Here is an 18,367-nt window from a genome sequence, read left to right as displayed (position 1 = left end):
GTCTGGTGATGTTCTTGGGATGCAAAATCAGGTCGGAGATGACACAAGTGCATTACTTACTGGGACAGCTTACATGAATGTGATAGAGTTCTTTTAGGGAACAATCTAGGTAGCATATAAACATGCATGATATCTGATAGAATAAAAACATTTTCTATGTTCATATAGACTAGCTTTTAACTTTTGGATGAGAGTGCTTTTTTCATCTTTTGTCATCAGACTGTCCCATATGACCTTGTGCTAAAGGCAACATATCTCTGGATTTCCAGCCTGGCATTTCTGGGAGGTCCTGAGAGGCCACCCAGTGCTGCCCTGCTCTGCCTTGTGGCTGTCCAACTAGCTCCCCAAGGAAGATGATAGTACTGTCCCCAGCAGGGGGTCAGTACCTCATTCTAGGGCTTTATTTGCTTTAAATAAAGTTCATTTTAGTTTTTCTAGTGAGAAGCTGTAATATGACTGGTCTGCAGTGGGTCCTGTGCCTAATTTTTCAGCACTCCCCAGATGATTCTGATGTATCCAGGATCAAGAACCATTGCTTTGTGATTATCAAGAAGTGTAACTTACCTAAAATAGAAATTCAGTCCAATAAGTAAACACAGTTTTTTTTTCCTATGCTTGAATTCCTTTTCTTATTTTATTGAACTCTTTGTTTGTGGGTTTTTTTCCAGGTTTTACACCCTGTTGGTGCTGGCCACAGCTCTCTTTGGACGGCCGCCATTCAAAAATGTGATTGTGAATGGGCTCGTCCTGGCAAGGCAGGTGCACTCCCTTGTGTAATAATGAGTTGCAGTTCCTGACCTCCTTTATTCTTTCAGCATGTTCTGGTTGGATCTAACCATTCTCTGTTTAAAAGGGATTCAGGAATGCCCCAGCTCTGTTCCTATTCTCTTCCTTCCTTCTGCCTTTATACTTCTTCCTGCTCTCCCTTTTCATCCAACTCCTGCCTTGTGCTCTTCTCAACCTGTAACATTCTGTCTCTACATATTCCTCTGTCTTAGGAGAAGGACTGCATTAAGAGCTAAGCCTAATGGAGGAGGACAGAGGGGAGGACATGTGTCCCATGATACTACTAGTGATAAAATAACATTTGTCATTTAGAATTTTATAAAGTACTTTTGCTTATAGCTCTTATTAAATCTGTACACTGGTCCTTTAATATAGATTTTTGTTGTCCTGTTTTTAATATATAAGGAAGCTATTGGTTCTAGAGGCTTATTATAGAGGAGTCTTATTTTTTCCTTCTACTGCCTCTAGTCATTAAAAGTAAAAACAAATAAAAAGAAGAAAATGAAATTTTTATACCTAGATACCTTGCTTCATGTGCTGTTCAAGGCGGGGGATGACACCTGGCACTGTACCAGGCTCTGTTTTGCACATTTACACATCTTCACTCATTTATCCCCAGAACTATTTGAAATGGGTCCTTTCATTGTCCATTTTGACATTTGAGGAATTTGAAGTGCAGAAAAATTAAGGTCATACAGCAAAAGAGTGTGAAATTCTAGTTCTATATCCAGGCAGTCTGGCTCTATAGTCTGTACTTTTTTTTTATAATTGAAAATCTTACTGAATTATAGTTGTAAAAATTAATAGAGACCCCTCGTGTGCTTTGCCTGGTTCCCCCAACGGTTAACGTTTTTGAAACTGTAGCACATTGTCACAATCAGGATGTTGATTGAATCCACCAGTCTTACTCAGATTTCCCCAGTTTTACTCATTTGCTATTGCATGCAATATTATCTCATATATGGGTTCCTGTATCCACCAGCACAGTCAAGATACTTGGCCTGTTTCAACATCACAGGATGCCTCTGTTGCCCTTTTATAACCATACCCACCCCACCCCTTCACACTCCTCCCACCTCAGCCTTCAGTCCTAATCCCCATCCCCTGGCAACCACTCATCTATTCCCCATCTCTGTAATTTTGTCATTTCAAGTATGTTATATAAATGGATTCATATCATATATAACCTTTTGTGATTGGCTTTTTTTGCTTACTGTAATTCCCTGGAGATACCTCAGGTGGTTTTATGGATCCGTAGTTCTTTCTCATTGCTGAGCAGTGTTCCATGGTGACCCACAGTTTGACTTTTCACCAGCTGAGAGACATTGAGGTTGTTTCCAGTGTTTGCTGACTATGAATAAAGCTGTGACCTTTCTAAGGTTTTGTGTGAATATAAGTTTTCGTTTCTCTGGGATAAATGCCAAGGCTGTGTTTTTTCACTTTTACACTCTGGCATCTTCCTGCTGCCATTTATCCCGAAACTTCTCCATTGACTCGCTACAGTATTCAAAAACAAGCTTTAACAACCTATTGTTGTGCCTTAGTAGTAGCTTGTGTCCCATTTGCACTTACGTATTCCAATTAGTAGATAATCTGTAACCATATATAAACTGTGATGTTGACTTATTTATTTGGTGTTTCCCTTCTATTTTTCAAGTGATGGCCAAAAAATGAGCAAGCGCAAAAAGAATTATCCAGATCCACTTTCAGTCATTCAAAAATATGGTGCTGATGCCCTCAGGTACAAACCAGTGCTCTGCCTTGTGTGTATTTGTCATTTCTTATTAAGCATCTTACATTCTGTTAATCATGTTTTCAGTGATATTAATCATTCTATTAATTTGGTTTATAATTAGCTTTTTTAAAAAAATGCACATCTGTTACATGGAGAATTACATCGGTATGGTGTTGACTTTAATCCCCCAAGGTGGTTTTCTAAATAGTAAAGATGTTTCTATATCTATAGGTCTTTTGGAAGAGGAGGCTGTGTGTTGGATTTTATTAAGCAGCACACGTACTCCCAGGCTAGTTGCTGGTGCCTTTCCCTCATTCCTTCTATAGGTTCCCTGTCTTATTGATATTAGAATTCTCTTATATCATTTATTTCAATTTTACACTTACTCCTCAAATAGCCGTATGAGGTACAATTTATGCTAGAGCAAATAAAAATACTGAAAAGTTTTTAGAGAAATGTGAGATACTGCTTGAAATAGTCATAAACGTTGAGTGCTCAGGTTAAAAGGCACCAAAGAGATCTTATTCAGCATCTTCCCGTTACGAACACAGAGACCCACACCCAGGGGCAGTGGGCAAGCCCGTTCACGGTTGCCATGTTGCCCAGGAGCAGTTAGTGCGGTGTCCTGCAACCCCCAGTTATCTGTTAGACTCACCTTGGCATAGCTGACAACTTGGGCCTCTTAATTCTTTGTGTTGAAGGGAACATCCTGTAGGATGTTTAACAACATCCCTGGTCTCTGCCCCCTGCGTCCCTCTGTGCTGGCAGAGCACATGTGGCTGTTCCTTGTGAATCCCTGATGCCTGCACATATGTCCTGGAAGGAGGGCCTGGCTTCTTCCTCTTAGTGTTGCCATACTGCCTGAGGCCTGTGCTGGGACCAGCGCAGGGCATGCTTCTAGGTTAGTTCAGTGCCATATTTTGGTGTGGCACTTTTGGTCTCCCCTTTATAATTTGCTAGGTCTCTTACACAAAATAAGAATTTTGTCGGTTTTAAATTGACTGTTAGAAGTGTATTTATAATTCCCCACTTTTGTAGAAAAAGGGCTGATTTGGGTATTGCCCTGTCAACATGTCAGTAATATTTGGTTTACTGTCTACATCTCTTTTCCATGTAATTTTTCTCCTCTTCCAGATTATACCTGATTAACTCCCCTGTGGTGAGAGCAGAAAACCTCCGCTTTAAGGAGGAGGGTGTTCGAGATGTCCTGAAGGATGTGCTGCTACCTTGGTACAATGCCTATCGCTTCTTCATCCAGAACGTCCTGAGGCTACAGAAGGTGTGGGTTGCAGTGCTGTGGGGTAGGGTCTGCCCCACGGAGCTGGGTTGAGCTGGGTTTGCGAAAGATGGTCAGGGGTCAGCTGTGAAACAGAGCTCCATGGGAGACAGGAGCTAACAGGCCCGGTGGGTGGGGGCTCAGAGCCACTGGGGAGGCCATAGATGAAAGTGTGACAGGTGTCTGGGGTCCATGCTGGGCCAAGAGCACAGGACTGGAACTTCACCATTTGGATAGATGCTCACCTCTGCAAGACACAGAAGCCTCACCTGTTGAAGAAGAGTTGCATTGGATATTCATTTAGCCAGCCAAATTGGTACTGGGGACTTAGTGATAGGGGAGCCAGTAAAGAGTCAGCTACTATCAGAGTGAGCGCCTAGTAAAGGCTGCTGCAGATGGGTGGTCAGGGAAGGCCACTTGATGAGTGCATTTGGGCTGAAACTCTGAAAGTGAGAGAAGTTCTCATTGGGTTGCTGGGATGAAAAATAGTGGTTCTGATATATAAGAAAGTGCCTCAGAGCAGTTACGTGCTGGCCTGGGAGGCATCCTCTGAGAAGCCCCTTCCCTTGCCCCTACTAACTGCTCTCAGGCCAGCAGGCTTCATTGCACATGTGCCTGTGCATGCTTCCTAGACTCCATTTGGGGTCAGGGCTCAGGTACCACTCATCTTTTTATCTCCAACACATTAAAAGTAGAATTCCTTAGTAAACTACTTCTGACTAAACATGTGATATTATTCCTTCCTGAGAAACTCGTTGGAGAGCTAAGCTTTGAGCATTGCATTCCAGCAGGCTGGTCACTTCTTGCTGCCTCTGGCTCATCTCATTCTGCTAATGAACCCTCCCAAGAAGAACAAGGCTTTGGGAACAACATCCCTAGTGTTCCTATCTTTTGGATCCCACCACCTCTCAGGCCAGCAGTGCTAACGTGGGTCTACTTTGCAGGCCTCTGCTGGTGTGGGATTCAGGAACACAGGCTGGTTCAAACCACTCATAGTTGGGGCTCATCTGGGCATGGCAGAAAGATGCAGGCTCCAGCATCAGAGCAAGAGTCAGCATGGTCACTGCCTTGCCATCCTGATGGTGATGCCGTTGAGTAGGGACAGGTAAAGTAGGCCTTCAGGATCGAGGAGGATTTGCAAAGGAAAAAGCAGGGGTGGAATAGAGCATTCTCGGTAAAATAATTTAAGCAAAGACATTAATTCCTAGTACTCATTTTCAACTTACAGACAGTTGTCCAGTCCTAGCCAGTTTTGCTGTCCTTCCTTCCTCAGATTCAAAGTAACTAAACCGCCTACTTAACAAGATGTTGGAATATTTCTTAATTCATAATTACTCTTTGGTGCATAGGAATCATTTTTTCCTAAATTCTCTTTAGTTCACTCAAAAATGTAATTCATTAATTGAGGACTTAATGTTCCAAGTTCAGAGTTTACTTGGAAAATATCGCTAAGAATCAGAAATTTAGATTGCCAACAGGGTCTGGGTTTTTGTGGTGTTTTTTTGATTTGTTTGGATACTTCTTTCAGTTTAAATAATTTAAAAAATTCATTTCTCTACAGTAGTTTCCCCCAGGCATGCAGAATGTTTCAATAATTGTCACTTCCTAGGAGGAAGAAATGGAATTCCTTTACAACGAGAACATGGTTAAAGAAAGTACCAACATCACAGACCGGTGGGTCCTGTCCTTTATGCAGTCGCTCGTTGGGTTCTTTGAGACTGAAATGGCAGGTGTGTCTCTCTTGGGCCTTCTCTCAGGAATAAGGAGTCTTCTCTTTGTAATTGTCCTTTTGATATTTAACTGTTTTTCTTTATAAACATAGAGGAAATTTTTTTTTTGAAGTATAGTTGATTTACAATGTTGCGTTAGTTTTTGGTGTAGAGCACAGTGATTCAGAAATGTAAATGTGTATATATATATATTTTTTTCATATTCTTTTCCACTGTAGGTTATTATATGATATTGAATATAGTTCTCTGTGCTATACAGTAGGACCTTGTTGTTTATTTTATTTATAGTAGTTTGCATCTGTTAATCCCAAACTCCTAATTTATCCTTCCCCCACCCCCTTTCCCCTGTGGTAACCATAAGTTTGTTTTTTATGTCTGTGAGTCTGTTTCTGTTTTGTAAATAAGTGCATTTGTATCATATTTTAGATTCCACATATAAGTGATACCATATGGTATTTGTCTTTCTCTTTCTGACTTACTTCACTTAGTATGATAATCTCTAGGTCTATCCATGTTGCTGCAAATGGCATTATTCTTTTTTATGGCTGAGTGGTATTCCATTGTATATGTATACGTGTGTGTGTGTGTGTGTGTGTGTGTGTGTGTGTGTGTGTATAAGTACCATATTTTCTTTATCTATTCATCTGTCAGTGGCCATTTAGATTGCTTCCATGTCTTAGCTATTGTAAATAGTGCTGCAGTGAACATTGGGGTGCATGTATCTTTTCAAGTTCTCTCCAGGTATATGCCCAGGAGTGGGGTTGCTGGATCATATGGCAACTCTAGTCTTAGTTTTTTAAGGAACCTCCATACTGTTTTCCATAGTGGCTGCACCAATTTACATTCCCACCAACAGTGTAGGGGAGGGTTCCCTTTTCTCTACATCCTATCCAACATTTTTTATTTGTAGACTTTTTAATGATGGCCATTCTGAAAGGTGTGAGTGATACCTCATTGTAATTTTGATTTTCATTTCTCTAATAATTAGCGATGTTGAGCATCTTTTCATGTGCCTCTTGGCCATCTGTATGTCTTCTTTGGAAAACTGTCTGTTTAGGTTTTCTGCCCATTTTTTGATTGGGTTTTCTTTTTGGTATTGAGTTGTATGACCTGTTTACATATTTTGGAAATTAAGCGCTATCAGCCGCATTGTTTGCGAATATTTTCTCCTAGTCCATAGGTTGTCATTTCATTTTGTTTATAGTTTCCTTTGCTGTGCAAAAGCTTATGTTTGATTAGGTCCCATTTGTTTATTTTTGCTTTTATTTCTGTTGCCTTGAGAGACTGACCTAAGAAAACATTGGTATGATTTATGTCAGAGAATGTTTTGCCTGTGTTCTCTTCTAGGAGTTTTACGGTGTCATGTCTTATAAGTCTTCAAGCCATTTTGAGTTTATTTTCGTGTATGGTGTGAAGGAGTGTTCTAATTTCATTGATTTACATGTGGCTATCCAGCTTTCCCAACACTACTTGCTGAAGAGATTGTCTTTTCTCCATTGTATATTCTTGCCTCCTTTGTGGAAGATTAATTGACTGTAGGTGTGTGGGTTTATTTCTGGGCTCTCTAAACATAGAGGAAATTTTATAGAAATTTTGAGAGATACAGAACAATAGATAAATAAATATTTCTCTTTACCTCTCAAATATAATTTTAAGGCTTGTTAGTTGTAGAAATGTGTTGTTCCAAGGCCTTAGAGATTGTCTTGGGGGGATGTCTAGTGACCTCACCCCTCCACAGATACCACACAGGCCCATGGAATCACAGGCTTCAGTAGTGGATGCCCATGAGTTCAAAACCCAACTGCACCACTTGTTCCCTGGGGGAAACGTTACCTAATCTATGAGCCTCAATTTCTTTCTCCGAAAAATGCCTGGTAAGAGTTAATATCAGGCTCAGATGGAGATTATGTACATACAGTAGCTAGCAGATAATAGGTACTTAATAAGTAGTAGTTGTTATTAATATGTTTTTAATTTATTTTTAGGTCTACTTTATTAAATAAGTAGTCCCCGTTCAGCCTGCAAAAATTAGGAAATACAGAAAAACAATAATGAAGTTGACATTTCCCCACATTTCTCTTACCTAACAACAACGAATTTGGTTTTAGACAGGGTTGGAAAAGTAGGTTATGTGGGTTTCCTAGAAGTTGGAGATGGAACAACCGTAAGTCAAGGCGAGAAATTCCAGAAACTGTTAACCTGGATACCTGAGATGGGTCTGATAAAGTCTGTGGGCAGGGGAGAAAAGATGGCATCCCTGTGTGCACCCTTGTGACATAAACCAGCCTCCCCCAGCGTCCTGTGGTTGCCAGGTGCTGTTGTTCAGGTACTGCACTCCAGTGGATTCGAGGGGCCAGAGCAATCTGGTTCATACAGGGTTCTTCCATTCCTCAGCTGGTACATAGCTCTTTGTGGAATAGTTGGTGCCTCTGTACTTGGCACAATAGGATGGTTAGTCCAGGAAATTTTGAATGTTTTATCAGTCATCCTGAAGGACTACACCCACTCTATTAAACATATGTAATAAGGGTCGTATGACTGTCAAACTATTGGACAGATTGACATAAGTGAAGACGGAAATGAGTGTGCAAAGCAGACATCGGCAGTTGGGTTCTCACCACACTCCCTGGGATACCTACTCGTAGCTGTGTCCAGTTTTCCCTCCTGAGTGATATAAATGAATGGGATTGTTGCCTGGGGGCCCTTGCCATCTTTAGACAGCAACGGCTGTGACCTGAGAATGTATATCCTGGCTGGGACCTGGTCTGCCTGGGAACTAGAGGTTTGGCAGCAGTTGTACACACAGCCGAGTGGTAAGGGCCAGGTGCAGGAGGCTAGGTGGTGCACGTTGAACCGATGAGAGGGGCTCCAGACCCAGATTGCCGTGCAGTTCCCACTCCACCAACCTGTCAGCTTTATGCCCTTGCCTCCCTCATCAAAATAGAATTCTGAGTACTAAATAGGTAGCATCGTTGAAGAGTCTGCAGTTGGTATTAGTGATTTCAGTGGTAGCTGCTGCTCCCTTTTATTATATATGGGCTTAGTTTTCCTTATAAGAGTTGCAACTCTTGAACACTCCAGCTTCCTAGAAGGTGAAAAGTGTAGTGAACCCTAGAAGTAACTTAGATGGGCCTCTGTCTTTACAGAACAAGCCTCTGATCACAAAAATTGCCTCTCTAGAAATGTATGACCAGCGAGTGCCTCTGGCCTGGGGTCCAGGTGTTGGTCTAGCAGCACCTCAGTGCTAGTCTTTTTGAACTGCAACAGAGAGCAGCTCTGCCCTTGGCAACTTAACCACTGTGTTAGCTTAGACTAGGAACCTCATTAACAGTCACTGAACTCTTAATATAAATTGTGGTGTGTTTTTATGATTTTTGGTCTTACTCTCCTTGTTTTTCGTGTTTGTTTTTGTGCAACAGAGAGTATCAGTTAAAGGGGAGGTGAATGGCAAAAATCCTGAAGATAAGTCTGGGCCTCAAACAAAGTTGGCTAGATGACCTTAACTTCCTGCTTGCCCTCTGAGTTCCTCAGGGGAGCCTTCAAATTTTTCTGATTCTTCAAGGTTCTTCTCTCCTTCCAATACCTCCTTTAGCTTTCTTTCCTTGACTATTTTAACCTTTAGAAACCCTGTTCTATTTTATGCACAGCCCCTGCCTGAGTTTCTCAGTGGCAGCACTGCTGACAGTTTGAGCTGGGTCATTCTCTCTGGTGGAGGCTGGCCTGTGCATTGTAGGTTGTTGAGCAGCATCCCTGGAGTCCACCCACCAGATGCCAAGAGTGCCCATCTCCCCAGTTTGACAACCAGCATGTCTCTCTAGACATTGTCAGTGTCTCCTGCAGAGCAAAATTGCTCTGGTTGAGAAGCCCTTATCTGTGCTCTGCCTCTTAGGATCTAATTAAAGCTTTTTGCTTTTTATGTGTCTGTCTTAGTTGAGGTCAAGGTAGCACAGTGGAAGAAGTCAGGCTTTTGTGGTACTACCACCTGATACAGTTCCAGATAAATGGTGCCTCATGGAGTCATCTGGCGGGCAGCCTCTGCCCCTCAGCCACGCATACGGGGTTTCCTGTTTTCTCACTGACACTGGGAGTTTGCATGTAGCTCACAGGGTGGTTTGTGCATGCCTCTAGACACCTTGACAGCTATATAGTACGTCCTCAGTTTTGATTGTTTCACTTTGGGACTTCTGCCTCCTTAACAGGTGTGACAGCCCTTGGATAGCAGGGGCTGCTTGCTCTTTCTTATATCCAGCCCTGTCCTAAGCACCCAAGATGCTTATGTGTTCTCACTGCCTGATTGGTTGTTACTTTTAGCTTACAGACTCTATACTGTGGTTCCTCGCCTAGTCAAGTTTGTGGATGTTCTGACTAATTGGTATGTCAGGATGAACCGTAGAAGATTAAAGGTAAGTGCAGGCTGCTGCTGGGAAGAGCAGAAAGTGTAGGAAGTATGAAAGTTGAGGAAAAATGAGAACAGCGAACAGCCAAAAGGAAAAAGAGCATTTTCAAATGCTCTGACTTTTTTAAGCTATCTTTTTCCTTTTAATTGCATATTAACTGTATTGGCATTTGTTGGTTGGGGAACGCATAAGTTTAGAAGACATCTTGCATATTTTCAAAGCACAATTATGGACATTCATATTAGAGGGAAAGTCTAAGGCCAAACAGGACTGTACTGAGCAGACCTCTTAAAATCTGAAATAAATTCATGCAGATATTTTGCAGATGTTTTTAGGTAGAGCTGTGATATTGAGAGGGACACCTCCTCACTTCTACCTCTAGAGGGACAGTTACTTATTGACAAGACTCGTCCTTAAGCCTGTTGGGGATATAGGGTGAGTGAAGCATGGATCCTGTCCCAGGACTTAAGCTGTACATAAGCAACAATGGTAGAAAACAAGGAGTGAGGGTTGCCCAGACCACTGTCCATCAGTACTGCCTTCAAATGTGTTAATGATAAAATCCCGTAACAAAACAATAATCTTGTTTTTGTTAAATTATATTACACACACATGTACATGTATGTGTGTATATGTACATATATTTAGAAGGACATACACTAAAATGTTTAAAGTAGTTATCTCTGGGTAACTTAATTATGGTTGAGTTTTCCCCTTTTTATTCTTTTTTTTCTTACAATGAACTATTGGTTTTAACAGTTTAATGTGTGTTTTTTATTCACTAGGGTGAAAATGGGATAGAGGATTGTGTTATGGCTCTGGAGACCTTGTTTAGTGTTCTGCTTTCTCTGTGCAGACTTATGGTAAGATGCCAGCCCTGTGGGCTGCTTGTGGTGCCCGGTTGCTGCACTGTCCTCTGTCTGTATCTATTCTGTATTTGTTCCACTAAAAATAGAAATAGAAGTGTTAAAATAACCTAAATTTCTAGTTTCTTTTCAGAAATCTCGTTAGCTTATGTATGTCAAATAACGGCTAAAAAACATTAGCTTTAAAAGCTGGATTCTTTCTTTTCACCCTTGGCAGTACATTTCAGGTCAAGGTCCTTGCATCTAGACTCAAGAGCAGCATACCTCATCTTAATGTAGATTCCTGTAATTGTCTGTGAGTAGTGGAGAAGTTCTTGAACTAATAGCTAACCAAACAAAAATATATTGCAAACAGTATTTTACTTGAGACATGTTCCTATCAATTGAAATAAATGACATACAAGTAAAAATTCCAGTTTTAATTTCCTGTATCTTATTTCTGCTATTCCAGTTTAATGTTATAAGGCTTCTATTTGTTTCCTAAACGTACATGGAATGAAAACCTGCTTTGTACCAGGTCCCCTGCCTGGTGTCTCATGTCTGACCTCATTCCCCTTCATCCTGTGAAGCAGGTGGTGTTTCCCCAGTTTACAGAGGTTTAGGGACATTCATTCCTCTGCATGTTGACTTGACTGGCATGTGGTCAAGGACTCCTGTTTTTATTATAGACATCCTCAAGAATGTTTTAGGCACTTCTGGCTGTTAGTCCTGCTGCTGTGTTTCATGAGTGTCTAGCTCGCCAAGTTCAAAATGACGTCATTTCTCTTTCATAGGGCATGTTTTGTAACCTTATGTTCATTTCTGTGCATATTCCCATATCATTTCTCTAAAATGTTTATGTAGTTGCTTCTCACCCTGAGATCAGTTAATGATGGCTACGTATGAATGACCCGATGTCTTCTGTCCTTACACAGGCCCCCTATACCCCTTTTCTTACTGAATTGATGTACCAGAATCTGAAGACACTGATTGACCCTGTTTCTGTCCGGGACAAGGACACATTCAGTATCCACTACCTCATGCTGCCCCATGTTCGGTAAGAATCAAATACACATAAGCCTCTCCTGGGCCAGGGGAAGGAGAGTTGCCAGAGATGCACTCAAGTGGGGCCCCCAGCTCCCTGCTCCAGCCCCTTCATGCCCTGCCTCCCCCCTGAGCTGCTCCTCAGGCTACAGAATGGATAGGAGGGATGCTTAGTGTGGAATCCCCAGTAGAGCTATGGCAGGTAGGGGTGGGTAGGCCTGTTGGGATCGCTTTGGGGAGCTGCTAGGCACTAAGCAGCAGGCTCAAGCTTGCTGCCTGCTTCTCAGTGTGTGCCCCAAAGGCAGGCATGTGCTGTCCTTCCCAAGAGCCTCCCCGGAAAGCCTAGCTACACCATCACATCTCTAGCCTGACCCTGTTCCTCACTTAAGCATGCCTATTCTTTGGAATTTTCTCCTTTTGAATCTAATCTCTTTCAAATCCCTACCTCTACCAACCAGAGAGGAATTGATTGACAAGAAAACCGAGAGTGCAGTATCTAGAATGCAGTCTGTGATTGAACTCGGGCGAGTGATTCGAGACCGCAAAACTATTCCAATAAAGGTTTGAGATTTTATATCTGTTTTGCATTACACATACCTAGATAATTATGTTTTGGAGTATTTTCTTAATATAAAGAGCTGCCAGCAATGGCGTAAATTTCTTTTCTGCAATAAGGGTGTGAATGACTTAGTACTAGTTATGCCTGCTTAGTCTGGAGTTTGAGATTCAGATAAAACATTTAACATTCATTTTTCTGCAGTTTAGAGGACTGGATGCTTATGAACTTTCCCTTCCATTTTCTTTCTAGTATCCTTTGAAAGAAATTGTAGTTATTCATCAGGATCCAGAAGCTCTTAATGAAATTAAGTCATTGGAGAAGTATATCATTGAGGTAAGACAGTTGATTTGTTTGATTTGGTCCAAACAAACTTCTTGCCTTGGGAAGATTATTTTGGTTAGTACTCTTTAGTCAACTACACTTTGAGTGTATCATTTGTCCTTTTCCTTTTTATATCAGTATATACATAAATTTAACCATCCATGGAATTTTACACTTTGCTTTTAGATTCATCATGACTTTTTACAATGTAATTGTAATTCTTTGACAGTGATTTTCAATGTCCATGAATTTTACACCTTTGTTGGATCATTTATCCTTTCATCCACTTCTCTTCCCCAAAGTACTTTTTGATAACTAACACCAAAAAAATCTTTGTTCCTTCAAATTATACAAGTATCAAGTAAACACACACTGGTTGTAAATAAGCACTAGCATCGAGTACAAAGCAAGTCTCCTCTTACCCTGGCCACTCCCTGGTGTCTCATCACCCACTTGTTCACTAGGTTATCTCCTGCTGGGTTGTTCCTAGCATTTTACATACGTGTACACACATTTGTACACACATATACACACATGCACACATCATTGGTTTTATTTGTGAATAGAGAGGATCATATATGTAGTTTTTAACTTATTTTTTTCACTTTATAATATTTCTTAAACAGCATCCCATGTTAAAACATAGAGATCTAATTTATTCTTTTTGTTCACTTCCTGACTGCATCATAATTTATTTAATTACTCATATTGTTGGAAATTTAGGTTTCTGATTACAGACAAAAGGGGTGTGTGTGTGTGTGTGTGTGTGTGTGTGTGTGTGTGTGTGTGTGTACACGTGCAAATATGTCACAGTATGGATGTTGGATAGGTTCCTAGAAGTGGAGTTTTGGGGTCAGAAGTTTAAACTGTCATGTCAGTTATCCTCCCAAAAAGCTTTTACCCTGTAATGTTTTAAAAAGAAATATATTTCAAATTTCATTTTTATTCCTTTCACAGGTAGTATTTAAATCTTTATGATAGAAAATAATTAATTTCTATATTTGGTTTTGAATTGCTTGAGAATTCCAGACAAATATTAGAAACCAAGGAGTTTATAACTGTTTAGAAACTTAGAGTTCATAACTAAAGAGCTATAAATTCTATAATCAATGCTTAAGATATGGATAAAAATAGAATTATTTAAATAGAATATCTTAATCACTCTGAGAGCAAATAATATAATAATGTATAATAGCAAAACCAGAAATTTCCCTATAATTTGCTTCAGTTGACAGTTCCATGATATCTCAGTTTCATATTTCCTACTGTGCAGTCACCATTTCCTGCTACATTAGTAATCCTTAACTAACTAGTATGATGGAGACATGAAATGTTAAGATTTTTTCCAAAAATATTTATTTATTTATTTATTTGGCTGCATCAGGTCTTAGTTGTGGCACACGGGATCTTCAGTGTGGAGTGCAGGATCTTTTGTTGCAGTGTGTGGGCTCTTCGTTGTGGCACGCAGGCTTCTCTCTAGTTGTGGCACGCAGGCTTCTCTCTAGTTGTGGCACGCAGGCTTAGTTGCCCCGCAGCATGTGGGATCTTAGTTCCCCAACCAGGGATTAAACCCACATCCCCTGCATTGGAAGGCAGATTCTTAACCACTGGACCACCAGTGAAGTCCCGAAATGTTTTGATTAACTGATTCTTCTAGTTAATTGATAGTTATTTGTGGTGCTTTGAAATTTCTTGAGCGTAGGTCACCCTTAAACATGAAGTCCATATTTCTAAGGCTACAGTCCTCGTTAGTTGCGTTAGGCTCAACTTGATTGATCTGGACAGATTTTTTTCATACCATACAATTATTTATTAGTATTATTTATAGAGCTGTGCAGCCGTCACCACAGTTTTGTAGCATTTTCATCATCCCAAAAAGAAACCCAGTATCCATTAGCATTCATGTACCATTTTCCCCTCAATATCCCACCATCCTCTGGCAAACACAAATCTATTTTCTGCCTCTGGATGTGCCCACTCTGGACATTTTCTATAAATGGAATCATACAATATGTGGTCTTGTGTGTCTGGCTTCTGTGACTTAGCACTAAGGATCAGTCATGTTATAGCATGTATGCATGCTCCATTCCTTTATATTGCTAAATAATAGTCCATTATATGGATATACCACATTTTGTTTATTCATTCACAATTGATCAACATTTGGGTTATTTCCACTTTTTGGTTGTTGTGAATAATGTTGCTATGAATGTTTGTGTGCAAGTTTTTGTGGACATGTTTTCATTTCTTTTTTATTTCATCTTATCTACCAAATATAGGAATTGAATGTTAGAAAAGTTACATTATCTACAGATAAAAACAAGTATGGCATTCGCCTAAGGGCAGAACCAGATCACATGGTCCTGGGGAAGCGTCTGAAGGGAGCCTTCAAGATGGTGATGACATCCATCAAGCAGCTGAGCAGTGAGGAGCTAGAGCAGTTCCAGGAGAGTGGTTGGTATCTGTTTTATTGGGGCCACCGTTTGTGTCCTCAACCTGATGGGTGTCTCATACTTAGGCTCCTCTTTGATTTCTACTGTCACAGCCTTTTCTTAAATAAGAACTTTTTTTTTCTGTTCATAAAAATATTTATTATGAATAATTCTGATAATTTAGAAAAAAGTAAAACAAGTAAAGAGAATAAAAATGACCCATAACCGATCACCCATCCATTTAATGTAGATTGAGTGCCTACTGTCTGGTATTTGTTATGTTAGGTGCTGGGGTGCTATTAAAATTCTGATTTATATAATTACAGCTTTACAAAATGGAAATCACATAATTTTAAATTTCACATTTTTCATTCATATATTTTTACATTTTATGTTATTTTGTTTTTATTTATATTTTTAGTCTGTATTTTCACTTTACATTATAAACATTTTTGTGTGTTATTAGTCTTTAAAATGCTGTTTCAGTAAGTGCTGAAAATATTTTCCTTCCTGTGGATACCGGATAGTGTCTTTTTTTTTTTTTTTTTTTTTTTTTTGCGGTACGCGGGCCTCTCACTGCTGTGGCCTCTCCTGTTGCAGAGCACAGGCTCCGGACGCGCAGGCTCAGCGGCCATGGCTCACGGGCCTAGCTGCTCCACGGCATGTGGGATCTTCCCGGACCGGGGCACGAACCCGCGTCCCCTGCACTGGCAGGCGGACTCTCAACCACTGCGCCACCAGGGAAGCCCCGGATGGTGTCTTTAACCAGTCTCTTATTGTTGGTGCTTTAGGTTGTTTCCATTCTTTTAATAGTACAACTAATATTTCAGTGAATAATTCACATATAAGTGTTCTGTGGAATTGATTCCTTCTGGCTAGATTTCTAGATAGAAATTACTGAGTCAGAGGGGTGGACCTTAAGTTACCATTGAACTCTATAAATGCTAATGTGGGCCTAGAAAAATCTACCCTAGTGAGAGAGCAGAACCCCCTGAGATTCACCAGCCAGTGGTATAGAGTGTTATTGTTATTAGATGTTGCTTGTAGAGAAAAAGATGGTGACTTTTTAGAGGTGCCAGAATGAAAACTAGAAGATATTCAAAAGAAAAAAGTTATGTTTTAATTTTAGTTCAAAATTTAAATTTAAAATTTTAAATACTTAAGTGTTTTTAGCGAAAGGGATTTAGCATTGAGGTTTGGGGCTTCTTGTGAAGGAGGACTGGGTCAGAACTTATTATAGTTTCTCTAAAATATCTAGAATACATATGTTGGTCTCAATTGAGCAAGACTGGAGTCATTCATTCAGCAAATATTTTTTAAGGCCCTTCTGTTTGGTTGGCACTGGGAACATAGAGTTAAATGAGGTAGACATTGTCCTTACCCTCATGGTGCTGGCAGACACTAAAGATTTATGGACATAATCATAGTTTTGATAAGTACACTGAAGGAAATCTTTAGGGAGCTTTTCCAGGTGCCCAGGAGTTCCCAGCTCTGCCATGATTAGAATCATATGTGGTCTAATTATGGCCACTTGACATCCTGTAGCAATCCTAGGGGCATGAGTTGTTTGATTGTTAGGGTTCCCTCTGAAGTTGAAAATCATAAGCATGGAAGTGTCATGAGGAAAGATTTAAAGATTCAGAAATCAGATGGGTAGTTATGGAAATTGGGGGAAATGTCCCTAAGATTCCCCGAATTTTTAGGTAAAATTTATAAAACATAAGAGGCTAGCAACTAAAAGTTGAGTCAGTACTAATTTAACTTGACAAAATTAAAGGATCAGCCTTCAAGTCACAAATCTTAAGTTGTTTCACCAGTTAGCCAAAATATTAAAAAGTCCTCAAACCTTATTTGAAACGGAAAGCCTACAGTTTCTAAGCTATAGTTTCTGAATGGACTGTTCTGCATTGATGGAAAGCAAAGTAGTTTTCAGAATGCAGTGACTTAAAGTGAAAATGACAGCCAGTTGCTGAAAGACCAAGAAGATCATTTGTGAGTTACCATAGTAGGCTTTCCTTATGATGGGAACTGCCATCCTTAGCTGTTTATACATTCTGCCTACCATGAATAGGCATGATGCTCAGAACTTCACACTGTCTACCTTTTTTCACCCTCACTGCACTCTGATAGGCAGATAATAGAACACCAGGGTCCTACAATCAATGAGTGGTGGGCCTAAGTCCAGTTTGACTCTACAGACTGTGCTTTCTTCACTATAGCATGCTTTCTCCATCATAAACATGGTTGCTCATGTTTATGGTGGAGATTCGTTGCCTTCTGGCACATGTCTTTGGACCTGGGAGCTTATATACAACAGTAGATATCAATGGTGATTTAAGTGTCCTCAAGATAGCATGGTGCAGTCTAAAGAAAGTTTGTCTCATTCTTGACCTCAACAATGACATGAGTCCAGAGGACATATCTCTTGAAGACTGTGTAGCTTGATTATATGAAGGTTTTATTAAAGAGTGGCAAAATATATTAGTAGCAGGGCAGCTTGAGGAGTGGGGTACTGATTGAGTAACAGTGGCAGTTGTTTCCTCAATAGGGACCATTGTTGTGGAAGGCCATGAATTGCATGAAGAAGATATCCGCCTCATGTACACCTTTGATCAGGCAACAGGTGGAACGACACAGTTTGAAGCACACTCAGATGCTCAGGTATTTTTCTGTTCCCTAGAATATTTCTTTACCAAAAGATAAGAACATAAGAGGAGAAAACATTTACCTATGCCTCTCCTGACAGTATTGGCAGCTTGTCTCAGGGTAAAATAAACCAGTTATTTATTTTAGATTGGCCTTATTAAACTCCTCTATTATAACTTCTTGACATATGCATTTCTTTAATGAATACATAAATTGATATCTTGTGACTTTATGCATGCAGTTGTCCTAAGTGTTGGGTCATACAAAAATGAGTAAGATGTAATCCCACCCTTCAAGGAATGAGTCTGTCATGGAGATAGAAAAGTAAGTCAATTCTTATTACTGTACTTGATAAGTTATCTAGTAGAAATAAGTGCTCCTATTTGAAGTCTGGGGTAGCAGTGGGGGTGGTTAGAGAGCACCCCTTGAAGAGGATGTACAAGCAGTTTTGCATTCTGGGGTCTGTCTTTTTTTGTTGTAATGGATCACAGCATCTCTCTTCACTCTTGACCAGACTTCTCCAGGCAGATAGGTTGTAAGGTCTCCATTGTGAGAGTGAGGGACCTGCTGGAGTCCCTCTGTGCTTAATATGCCAC

At 40.3% G+C, this 18,367-nt stretch overlaps 1 protein-coding gene across 3 annotated transcripts in view; it reads left to right on the top strand.

The window, feature by feature from the left end:
• The window catches only part of IARS1 (isoleucyl-tRNA synthetase 1), an 83,643-nt gene that overhangs the window by 40,968 nt on the left and 24,308 nt on the right, over window positions 1–18,367 (top strand). For all 3 annotated transcript variants that reach the window (XM_079926837.1, XM_079926839.1, XM_079926838.1), the window contains exons 17-27: window positions 669–755; window positions 2,444–2,527; window positions 3,656–3,800; window positions 5,407–5,527; window positions 9,839–9,930; window positions 10,710–10,787; window positions 11,705–11,826; window positions 12,272–12,374; window positions 12,622–12,705; window positions 14,973–15,147; window positions 17,674–17,786. In XM_079926837.1, coding sequence (XP_079782963.1) covers window positions 669–755; window positions 2,444–2,527; window positions 3,656–3,800; window positions 5,407–5,527; window positions 9,839–9,930; window positions 10,710–10,787; window positions 11,705–11,826; window positions 12,272–12,374; window positions 12,622–12,705; window positions 14,973–15,147; window positions 17,674–17,786 — 1,204 coding nt within the window. The remainder of the gene's footprint in view (window positions 1–668; window positions 756–2,443; window positions 2,528–3,655; window positions 3,801–5,406; window positions 5,528–9,838; window positions 9,931–10,709; window positions 10,788–11,704; window positions 11,827–12,271; window positions 12,375–12,621; window positions 12,706–14,972; window positions 15,148–17,673; window positions 17,787–18,367) is intronic.

This window comes from Stenella coeruleoalba (genome assembly GCF_951394435.1).
Source record: "Stenella coeruleoalba genome assembly, chromosome: 7".
In the NCBI taxonomy this organism is placed as follows: Eukaryota; Metazoa; Chordata; class Mammalia; order Artiodactyla; family Delphinidae; genus Stenella; species Stenella coeruleoalba.
Note: the sequence above shows the minus strand (reverse complement) of the source record. Positions and strands in the feature narration are given on the sequence as shown.